A 12,229-nucleotide genomic window follows, 5' to 3' on the forward strand; every position below is an offset into this window, starting at 1 on the left:
GGGATTGAACCTGGCAGCCCCTTAAAAAACAGTCTCTGGTTCTGGTGGCAGCCTAAGGGGTATTGCAGCTTGGATATTATGGATGTGCTCTTTGCTGTTTAATAAAGGAGGGGGGGGGCTACAGACTGGGCTCAGGGCTCCCCAACTGAATAGCAGATAGAGGCGCTAAGGGCCCAAAGACAGAAGTGGCCTTACTTACTGATTAGGCCCGGCACCAGCCCCCGTGAATGAGGATTTAGTAAGTGGCAGTTAGTGGCGTAACTGCCCCCTATTTAGCGCTTCCTGCAAAAGAAAATGTTCCGTGCCCCCAGCACAATATCACAGGTGAACTAAATGTGTTGAAAATCACTATAATAAAGGCACAAACTAGAAGGTCCTCAAATGCAAAATCTATAGCGGCCTGAGATATGTTAGTTATACACTGAGATGGATGGGGTGTGGGACTTGTACTTTTTCTGTTAAAATGTCTATTTTCCTTGTCTTATTAGATATTTCATATAGCATGCACTGTGGCCCCAGGATAAATGTGACTGGCGCAGAAGGGGGAGGAGCCACGCTACCAGTGAGGGTACAGGGGCAGGTAAAAGACATCTCTTGGGTTATAAGTGATGGTGGGAGACTGAATCATTTTGCTACAACAAAATCCAACCCAATGCAGTCCCTGCATTCAGTCTGATCTGGTTTCTGACTTATACATTGAAATCTCCAGCTCCTTTCCTCTACTTCCTGGTACAGTGTGAAGCCCCGCCCCTTCTTTCAGTTCAGCTCTCTGTAGTGGAGGAGGAGAACCTTCTGTGCATGGCTGACAGGAGCAGTAGCTTTGTTTCTGTGCCCATACATAACTGCCTGAGATGAGGGAGAGCTGAACAGGAAGAGGGGGCGGGGCTTCCCACTATACCAGGAAGTAGGGGAAAGGAGCTGCAGATTTCAATTTATAAGTCAGAAACCAGATCAGACTGAATGCAGGGAGTGAGGGATGTTATTCTGGGGCTGTTTAGAGTCATTTTAAAAATAGAAAAAAAGCTTTACACCTTCTTTAAATTGTGTATAATAGGTAAAGCCATAATAACCATCCCACATTCTCTTTGCATGCAGAGACTCTCACATCAGAAGATATCCTGATCCATCTAAATGTCACCCTTAGTGAGACCCACAATGGGCCCTGTACTATTACGGGAACCTTGTCCTGCGCTGTGATTGGCTCAGATGTGACTCTCACCTGGAATAACACAAACAGCCCCGGCACAGAAGTGACCAATCACACGCTCCGTGTCTATAATGCTCAGTCACATGTTACATACAGCTGTACCGCCCGGAACCCAATCAGCGAGGCTTCCAGAACTGGACGCATTTCCTGCAATAGAGGTGGGTTTTATATAGGGGGCTCCTAGAGTTTATAGGGTAACACTGGGAAGGGGGGAGGGGGGAATGTTGGGGGTAATTTATTAAGAAGAACAGTTACAGAACATAGAACACTATGTGATGCCAAAGCATCATTAGCTCCATCTGTAGTTGCATGATTTTGTTAGAGATAAAATTATACTAAAATATTACTATTTCCCTAGAGAAACAATCATTGGAAATTATACCTGGTAGAACATGATCCGTTTGGGTTTGGCCTCAGTGATACTGATTATTACTTCATATCTGATCCTCCAACACTTTCATGGCATGAAAATAGAAATGTGATCCTCATGGGTGGGGCTAAATAAGCTGCTTATTTTGTAACTCCTCATGGGCGGGGTTTCTGATCTCATGTGTCTGCCAGAATTTGTACTGTATGTATTTTTGAAATCTGGATGTCTCATAGATTTACCATTCTGGAGTATGTTGGCACATTTGTTTGAAATAATCATTGCATTACCCAATGGTCACAGAGAGACATTCTGCTTATATAGTGAGGCGGAACCAAGAGACGTGTCCGTCATGTTTAACATTCTGCTCAAGTCATCCCTGTCTAATTTCTTCCTGATTGTGAAAAAGGGAAAGTCCCCCATCTGAAACTTTCTCCCTAAATATAAATGCTCCCTAAATATATTTACAGTAAGTGAATACCAGCCCTTCTGGGAGACGACCCTTGATAGGTCCCTTTAAACTTGGCCAGACAATTGTGAGATCCGTCACTGGGGTCTCTGCTTTTCAACAATATCCTTTGTGTCTACCAGATACTAAACCTATACTGTGGGTAGATTGTGCCCCCCAGTGCTATATATAAAGGAGTTTTATTGTATGTATTTTGCTCTCTATTCCTGTAAGGGTATTTGGAGAATGTCTACAGAATATAGAGTGTCGAGAGTCGATTGGGCCCCCCCTTTCTCTCTGATAAGTGGTTTGTCCCATTCCCTCTGCCCATTGCCCCCCACCTCTCTGTTCCCCTGAGGCCGGGGCAGTTATTTAGCTTTCTAAGGCAGAAAATGTTTTTCCATTTACTCCTGTTGTACAGTTTCCCCTGTGCCTTATTCTACATTTTTCTATTTCTGATGTCAAACTGTGTTTATGTTTTCATTGGTTTTGCTATTTTTTTTATTACAAAGATCAATCCCTACATTAACTGTTGTGATGGGTTTTATTGATATATGTCACACACACTGACTGACAGAGGTGTATGGGAAATGGCTAAGCTAACTGCTTGCCAACTGGGCCTCTGTGAGAGTGGGACTATATTACTGCCCAATACTGTGCAGACACACAATTACATTTATCCCAGTAGAATATATAGCAGATCTGCAGCCTTGTGCCTTTATATGGGCACAGAACCCCTCAGTGACTGCTAATATCCTTATCATTTACAGTAGGGGGTACATTATCCCTTATAATACATGAGTGATACTCAGAGTTCCCTGTATAACTCAGCCTGCAGCCTTGTGCCTTTATATGGGCACAGAACCCCTCAGTGACTGCTAATATCCTTATCATTTACAGTAGGGGGTACATTATCCCTTATAATACATGAGTGATACTCAGAGTTCCCTGTATAACTCAACCTGCAACCTTGTGCCTTTATATGGGCACAGAACCCCTCAGTGACTGCTAATATCCTTATCATTTACAGTAGGGGGTACATTATCCCTTATAATACATGAGTGATACTCAGAGTTCCCTGTATAACTCAGCCTGCAGCCTTGTGCCTTTATATGGGCACAGAACCCCTCAGTGACTGCTAATATCCTTATCATTTACAGTAGGGGGTACATTATCCCTTATAATACATGAGTGATACTCAGAGTTCCCTGTATAACTCAGCCTGCAGCCTTGTGCCTTTATATGGGCACAGAACCCCTCAGTGACTGCTAATATCCTTATCATTTACAGTAGGGGGTACATTACCCCTTATAATACATGAGTGATACTCAGAGTTCCCTGTATAACTCAGCCTGCAGCCTTGTGCCTTTATATGGGCACAGAACCCCTCAGTGACTGCTAATATCCTTATCATTTACAGTGGGGGGGTACATTATCCCTTATAATACATGAGTGATACCCCGAGTTCCCTGTATAACTCAGCCTGCAGCCTTGTGCCTTTATATGGGCACAGAACCCCTCAGTGACTGCTAATATCCTTATCATTTACAGTAGGGGGTACATTATCCCTTATAATACATGAGTGATACTCAGAGTTCCCTGTATAACTCAGCCTGCAGCCTTGTGCCTTTATATGGGCACAGAACCCCTCAGTGACTGCTAATATCCTTATCATTTACAGTAGGGGGTACATTATCCCTTATAATACATGAGTGATACTCAGAGTTCCCTGTATAACTCAACCTGCAACCTTGTGCCTTTATATGGAATGGGAATGGGAGTCAGAGACCATAAATATGTCACTTCTGTAGAGTTCTGAGTGAGTGACACTCAGGGCTGGAGTTAGATGGTGCCAAGGCATTGCATGAAGGTTTGTACCCTAACTCCAAAAGCAAAACAAGAGGGATATAATTACAGCATATAACATTGTGTTGGAATGCTGTTATTTAATAAACTGTTGTGCTTGTGTATTTAGACTGTTTTTGTTATTTAAAGTACTTAAGTGTGTAGTCTGCCCCCGAGGAAGTAATTTCTCTCCAATGAATAAAGAGAAGCCACTACATGTTCTGTCTCTTTGGTCCCCACTCGCTGGAGGAGGTGGTGCTGAAAGGCCTGAAATGGAGGTAGGTTCCAGTAGGGGAAGTAAGTGCCAGGAAAGATCTGTAATTGCTCACTGTAGGAGTGAGAGGCAGGATCAGGGTAGTTAGCAGAGCAGCTAGAGGCTCCAACAAGGAGACCATGAAGGGTTAGTACCCTGTGGTGTCAGTGCTGCCAGTATAGGGAGTGAAGCAGTCAGGCTCAGGGATAGGAGATTTCTGGAGTTATTCCCCGCTATGAGCTTTGCCTAGTGCTGAGGGCTGTTTCACCAAGGCAGTGAGTATTACCCAGCACCCAGTCACAAGCTCACTGCATCCCAATGGATATTCAGTTCAGAGCTGGAGATGATATAGGGAGGCTAACTGTAAACTCTGAGCACCCACGGCCAGATTAATAACAACTGAAAGAAATCCTGCTTTCCTGAACCCTCAAGGATACAAAAATGAGGATCCCATTGGTGTGAGGCATCAGTGCTAACCAGTGGGTCACCATGAATATCAGGCTAGAGGTACAATGCAGGTGTCAGACCTAATGCCCCTTTTACTGTGTGCGGCAGCCATGGTGCCAGGGTAGGACTGTCACTAGTCTAGGGATCTGTCAGCCATAATCCCATAGCTCTCGTATTTACTGGTAAGGGAAAGGGTAGGGGTCAACTTCCTTTAGGGTGAAGACACACTGAGCTACTTAGTAGCAGCTACTTTTTCAAGGCTACTAAATTCCAGAAAATCCTGCCATAGACAATACTGAGAATTGCCTCTGCTAAACACATGTAGAGCAGTTTTCACCCGGCGGCCATTTTCCCTCTCATTTAGGAGTGACTTTAGCCACCACAAGTTTCCCTGTGATACACATCTCTTTATCAGTCCAAAAAAGAACCAACCATACCATTATGTCTCATAATATTTGTTGTATTTTTAACACAGAGTTAGTGCTTCTTTAAAACAAATGACCACTTCCCCTGTGAATGTGTGTGGGTTTGGGTACAAGAGGGAGAGAGGGGAAGGCAGTTGAGAGAAGAGAGAGAAAGAGAAATGTCTCCCATCAGATGCCTGCTGCTCACTTTCCTACTGACAGGTAAGTTTATGGGCTACTACTGATGAGGCTTCTGTGCTCTGTTTAGAAATGGGGAGACCTGCAGCAAGGCCTTTGGATCCAGCACTCACTGCAATAGTGCCAGCCCTCTGCTGCTTATTAGTAAGAGCCCAGGCACAGGGCTAGATTGCTACAATGAGGGTCTGTGGCAACACTAGTACAGCTGTAATGGAGACAGTCCCCTAGTGGAAGAAAGGAGGGCATTCATTCAAGTGATGAAAATATAATTTTGCCTTTTCTTTAGGGTTACCACCTTTTGTTTGCTGTGAATACTGGCCTTTGGGTTGGGGCAGCAATGATAATGATGCCCAGACTGGGCAAGGGAATTGGTGGATGAGGAGGAGAAATGGGCAGGTAAATGGGCGGGCTGGGCAAGGGAATTGGTGGATGAGGAGGAGAAATGGGCAGGGAAATGGTTGGGGCAGAGGCCTGTGTGTAAAAGGGGGTAATCGGAACAGCATTACAGTTTCCTCAGTACAACATGTGCTTGTGAGGGCAAAAGCCGGGCAATGGGGTGAGGCTGTGAGGCTTGGGCAGGGCAGTGACATTATGCACCCATTATTATTATTATTATTAACGTATTTATTAAGCACCATTATATCCCGCAGCGCTGTACAATAAGTGGGTTCATACACCAAACATACAAAATTACATACAAAGCAACTAATCACCGATACAAGAAGTGAAGAGGGTTCTGGCCAAAAGAGCTTACAATCTTAAAGCTGGTTGGACAGAACTGTCTCTGGACAGGAGGGATTGAACCTGGCAGCCCCTTAAAAAACAGTCTCTGGTTCAAGTGGCAGCCCAAGAGGTATTGCAGCTTGGATATTATGGATGTGCTCTTTGCTGTTTAATAAAGGAGGGGGGGGCTACAGACTGGGCTCAGGGTTCCCCAACTGAATAGCAGATAGAGGCGCTAAGGGCCCAAAGACAGAAGTGGCCTTACTTACTGATTAGGCCCGACACCAGCCCCCGTGAATGAGGATTTAGTAAGTGGTAGTTAGTGGCGTAACTGCCCCCTATTTAGCGCTTCCTGCAAAGAAAATGTTCCGTTCCCCCAGCACAATATCACAGGTGAACTAAATGTGTTGAAAATCACTATAATAAAGGCACAAACTAGAAGGTCCTCAAATGCAAAATCTATAGCGGCCTGAGATATGTTAGTTATACACTGAAATGGATGGGGTGTGGGACTTGTACTTTTTCTGTTAAAATGTCTATTTTCCTTGTCTTATTAGATATTTCATATAGCATGCACTGTGGCCCCAGGATAAATGTGCCCGGCGCAGAAGGGGGAGGAGCCACGCTACCAGTGAGGGTACAGGGGCAGGTAAAAGACGTCTCTTGGGTTATAAGTGACGATGGGAGACTGAATCATTTTGCTACAACAAAACCCAATGAGCCCATTGATATCCGTGATAATAAGTTTGATGGGAGATTGCGCAGTGAGACAAATGGATCCTTAACCCTCACAGATCTAACCAATCAGGACCAGGGAATCTACACAGCAAACATTCGCTCGCAATCAAATCAGCGGTGTGACCAACTGTACCATCTCCAGCTCTATAGTAAGTGTGGGTGAGGGGCAGTCAGGTCACTATTACAGGGTAAATATCTCCCCTGTAAGGACCGGTGTCATCTGTTGTTGGTTTCTCTGGGTTTGGAGCGTGACCCATTTTAAAGGTCAACTCCAACTGGATGAGCTATATATTTATATAATGTAATATATATGTAATAATAATGTAATAAAGTAATATTTATATATATATATATATATATATATATATATATATATATATACATACCCCCCAACTGTCCCGCTTTTAGCGGGACAGTCCCGCTTTTTATGGCGCGTCCCGCTGTCCCGGATAGTTCCATGAATGTCCCGCATTGTGGGACATTCATGGAACTATCCGGCACAGCGGGATGCGCTTGCTGTGCCGGATGTTCACGCTTCGTTTGCGGCTTCGTTATGCCTCTCCTTGTGCAGCGCGACAGTCCCTTTTATAAGGTTGCGCCTGTGGGTGTGACGTCATTACGCACGGGGCGCAACCTTATAAAAGGGCCTGTCACGCTGCACAAGGAGAGGCATAACGAAGCCGCAGAAGAAGGCGGAGCTCCTATGGGAGGTACTGTGATAGGGGGACACTGTGAATAGGGGGCTACTGTGAATAGGGGGCTACTGTGATAGGGGGACACTGTGAATAGGGGGACACTGTGAATAGGGGGACACTGTGAATAGGGGGCTACTGTGATAGGGGGACACTGTGTATAGGGGGCTACTGTGATTGGGGGACACTGTGTATAGGGGGCTACTGTGATTGGGGGCTACTGTGATAGGGGGACACTGTGTATAGGGGGCTACTGTGATTGGGGGACACTGTGTATAGGGGGCTACTGTGATTGGGGGCTACTGTGATAGGGGGACACTGTGTATAGGGGGCTACTGTGATTGGGGGACACTGTGTATAGGGGGCTACTGTGATTGGGGGACACTGTGTATAGGGGGCTACTGTGATTGGGGGCTACTGTGATAGGGGGACACTGTGTATAGGGGGCTACTGTGATAGGAGGCTACTGTGATAGGGGGACACTGTGTATTGGGGGGCACTGTGTATTGGGGGGCTACTGTGTATAGGGGCACTGTGTATGGGGGGCTACTGTGTATGGGGCGGGCTGCTGTGTATGGGGTGGGCTACTGTGTATGGGGGGCTACTGTGTATGGGGGGGCTACTGTGTATGGGGGGGCTACTGTGTATGGGCGGGCTACTGTGTATGGGGGGGCTGCTGTGTATGGGGGGGCTGCTGTGTATGGGGGGGCTGCTGTGTATATGGGGCTACTGTGTATGGGGGGGCTGCTGTGTATAGGGGGCTACTATGTATATGGGGCTACTGTGTATGGGCGGGCTACTGTGTATGGGCGGGCTGCTGTGTATGGGGGGCTACTGTGTATATGGGGCTACTGTGTATGGGCGGGCTACTGTGTATGGGGGGGCTGCTGTGTATAGGGGGCTACTGTGTATATGGGGCTACTGTGTATGGGTGGGCTACTGTGTATGGGGGGCTGCTGTGTATATGGGGCTACTGTGTATGGGCGGGATACTGTGTATGGGGGGGGCTGCTGTGTATAGGGGGCTACTGTGTATATGGGGCTACTGTGTATGGGCGGGCTACTGTGTATGGGCGGGCTGCTGTGTATGGGGGGCTGCTGTGTATGGTGGGGCTACTGTGTATGGGCGGGCTACTGTGTATGGGCGGGCTGCTGTGTATGGGGGGGCTGCTGTGTATGGGGGGCTACTGTGTATGGGGCGGGCGACTGTGTATGGGGGGAAAACTGGTACTTAGTTATAACTCACTTATAACTGACTGCCTTCTCTCTATATTTGTATTTATATGTAGGAGTTGCTATATTGTTTTCCTTAGGTAGTACAGTATGAGGTTATAGCACATTTTCGTCTGCTCCCGCCATTTCATCTATATAAAAGGGGTATTTTTTTTAAAATGGGGTGTCGTAATTTTGACCACAAAAGGGGGCGTGGTCAAAAAAAATTGCAAATGTTGGGAGGTATGTATATATATATATATATACAAATATGGAAATCTGAGTTAATGTCCCCTTAAAGAAAAAGTAAACCTTTTTTTCTATCTTTAAATGACTCTAAACAGCCCCAGAATAACTTCCCTTAGTCCCTGCATTCAGTCTGATCTGGGTTCTGATTTATAAGTTGAAATCTCCTGCCCCTTTCCTCTACTTCCTGGTACAGCGTGAAGCCCCGCCCCTTCTTTCAGTTCAGCTCTCTGTAGTGGAGGAGGAGAGCCTTCTGTGCGTGGCTGACAGAGAAGGAGGAGCAGGAGCAGTAGCTTTGTTTCTGTGCCCATACATGTGCCTGAGATGAGGAGATCTGAACAGGAAGAGGGGGCGGGGCTTCACGCTGTACCAGGAAGTAGAGGAAAGGGGCTGGAGATCAGACAGAATGCAGGGACTAAGGGGTGTTATTCTGGGGCTGTTTAGAGTCAGCGGGACAGACCCGAAATTTATAGCACTTCCCGCTGTCCCGGATTCACTGTTAGATGTCCCGCTTCTCAGCATTGCCATGTAATTGATTGCTGTGCCTGCTCTGCTCCGGGGAATAAAGCCCCGCCCCCTTAACTCTTCAATCTCCCCTGCTACCTCAAGGCCTTGCCGCACTACCTGTGTCACATATTTTTGTCCCTCTTTCTCTTAATGACAATTTGGGAGGTATGATAATAGGTAAAGCCATAATAACCATCCCACATTCTCTTTGCATGCAGAGACTCTCACATCAGAAGATATCCTGATCCATCTAAATGTCACCCTTAGTGAGACCCACAATGGGCCCTGTACTATTACGGGAACCTTGTCCTGCGCTGTGATTGGCTCAGATGTGACTCTCACCTGGAATAACACAAACAGCCCCGGCACAGAAGTGACCAATCACACGCTCCGTATCTATAATGCTCAGTCACATGTTACATACAGCTGTACCGCCCGGAACCCAATCAGCGAGGCTTCCAGAACTGCACATATTCCCTGCAATAGAGGTGGGTTTTATATAGGGGGCTCCTAGAGTTTATAGGGTAACACTGGGAAGGGGGGAGAGGGGGGAATGTTGGGGGTAATTTATTAAAGGAGACATATCCTATAAAAATTATGAATGTACCAGTGAATTATACTCCTCTAGATATAGAAGGATTGTGCTTAAAAAGTTGTGTTTCTGACTGATTTATTGAGAAATTCCCCCAAACCCCACTAGCCCCGCCCATCTGTGCCACTTCCTGCTGGCTGAATTCTCTGGATGAGCTGGGGAGCCGGCGGCCCTCCGTACCCTGCACTGTAGGATAGGAACCAATCAGCAGCTAGGCTGACCTGATAGGGAACTGAAGCCTGTCTGTGCTTGTGTGACTGCAGCACTGTGATTGGCTCTCCCCCTCCTACTGTGCTTCTGGCAGGGACCGTTAGGACACGCCCACTCTTCATTTCACACTGGACAGAGAAGTGATAGGATCTATAGGGAGCTCCAATAAAGGGGCCATTGTTACAGAGAGGATTAATTTTTAGCCCAAAGGGAAACCAGCACCGGATATTATTCATAATTGCCAACAGGATTAGGGTTTTTCCCATTTATCCAATATGTCTCCTTTAAGAAGAACAATTATTGTTGTGATCCATAGTAACCAGCAGCACTTACTGTAGTGTCACTTTTATAATGGTTGCTAAGGGTTACTAGGCCAGTTACTTCACCTTTTTCCTACTCGCCTGTAGGGGTACATTACTACTGCCCCAGTGCAAGTGCAGTAACACTAAGGGGAACAAGAGAATCCTTGAGTCTGGGCTTTGGTGGGGAAATGCTGCACTTCCACCAGATTAAAAGGTACAGAGTGCAGCCCAGGTAGGTGTAAGCCTTATCCTTACTGCCTGCCATAGGGCAGGGGTTCTGTACATGGCTCAGTGGCGCCATCCCCTGGTCAGGAGAATGGTTTCCATGTAAGTGGGAATTTTAGAAGCGTTCCTGGACTTCCTTACCTTCAACTGTATATAAGAACTATGAAGATTCCCACTGAAATTAATGCTGTGAAATGCTTCACCGGGGGGGGCACTATGTGATGCCATAACATCATTAGCTCCATCTGTAGTTGCATGACTTTGTTAGAGATAAAATTATACTAAAATTAAAATATAACAATGTCCTCTTTTTCAGAATTCACTAGAAGAGAAATTGGAAATTATACCCGGCAGAACATGATCCGTTTGGGTTTGGCCTCAGTGATACTGATTATTACTTCATATCTGATCCTCCAACACTTTCATGGCATGAAAATAGAAATGTGATCCTCATGGGCGGGGCTAAATAAGCTGCTTATTTTGTAACTCCTCATGGGCGGGGTTTCTGATCTCATGTGTCTGCCAGAATTTGTATGTATTTTTGAAATCTGGATGTGTGCCTTTATATGGGCACAGAACCCCTCAGTGACTGCTAATATCCTTATCATTTACAGTAGGGGGTACATTACCCCTTATAATACATGAGTGATACTCAGAGTTCCCTGTATAACTCAGCCTGCAGCCTTGTGCCTTTATATGGGCACAGAACCCCTCAGTGACTGCTAATATCCTTATCATTTACAGTAGGGGGTATATTATCCCTTATAATACATGAGTGATACTCAGAGTTCCCTGTATAACTCAGCCTGCAGCCTTGTGCCTTTATATGGGCACAGAACCCCTCAGTGACTGCTAATATCCTTATCATTTACAGTAGGGGGTACATTATCCCTTATAATACATGAGTGATACTCAGAGTTCCCTGTATAACTCAGCCTGCAGCCTTGTGCCTTTATATGGGCACAGAACCCCTCAGTGACTGCTAATATCCTTATCATTTACAGTAGGGGATACATTATCCCTTATAATACATGAGTGATACTCAGAGTTCCCTGTATAACTCAGCCTGCAGCCTTGTGCCTTTATATGGGCACAGAACCCCTCAGTGACTGCTAATATCCTTATCATTTACAGTAGGGGGTACATTATCCCTTATAATACATGAGTGATACTCAGAGTTCCCTGTATAACTCAGCCTGCAGCCTTGTGCCCTGCTCGCAAGAGCTTACAATCTACAGGATTGAGGATACATTAAAACAAAAGGAATGTGGAAACTGATTGATGATTCATGATACATATATAAATATTACATCAGTTTAGATACATGATTCCCTAGAGGGATGGTTGAAAGTTAAGGATCAGTTGAAGAGTCCGCAATTAATATTTGGCTAAAGAGAAACTACTTTAGAGTCAGTGGCCGCTATGGGTATCAGGTATACTGCTCTTTTGAAAAATAGTTTTCAACCACCAGGGGTCACTAGGGGGCCCCTTAATTGCTGTTTGTCTGTATCATAAGAATGTCCTACAAGAACCACAAAGTAATGTAATGATACCAAAAGTAAAAGTAAGGAATTTACTTCACCCCTTAGTACGCCCCAGTGCGCTGTTGGGAGA

At 45.7% G+C, this 12,229-nt stretch overlaps 1 protein-coding gene across 2 annotated transcripts; it reads left to right on the top strand.

Annotated features, from left to right (window-relative positions):
• Positions 1-450: 450 nt before the first annotated feature.
• On the top strand, positions 451-11,201 carry LOC105945582 (SLAM family member 5-like). 2 transcript variants are annotated; one of them, XM_031892392.1, is made up of 4 exons: positions 451-642; positions 6,604-6,779; positions 9,505-9,774; positions 10,932-11,201. In XM_031892392.1, exons 1-4 carry the CDS (start codon positions 464-466, stop codon positions 11,060-11,062), a joined length of 756 nt encoding a protein of 251 aa, XP_031748252.1. In that variant the 5' UTR covers positions 451-463; the 3' UTR covers positions 11,063-11,201. The 2 variants fall into 2 exon arrangements, with proteins under 2 accessions (XP_031748252.1, XP_017952454.2); XM_018096965.2 differs by lacking the exon at positions 451-642 and having other exon boundaries at positions 6,082-6,779.
• Positions 11,202-12,229: the final 1,028 nt, after the last annotated feature.

This window comes from Xenopus tropicalis, chromosome 8 (assembly GCF_000004195.4).
Source record: "Xenopus tropicalis strain Nigerian chromosome 8, UCB_Xtro_10.0, whole genome shotgun sequence".
NCBI lineage: Eukaryota > Metazoa > Chordata > Amphibia > Anura > Pipidae > Xenopus > Xenopus tropicalis.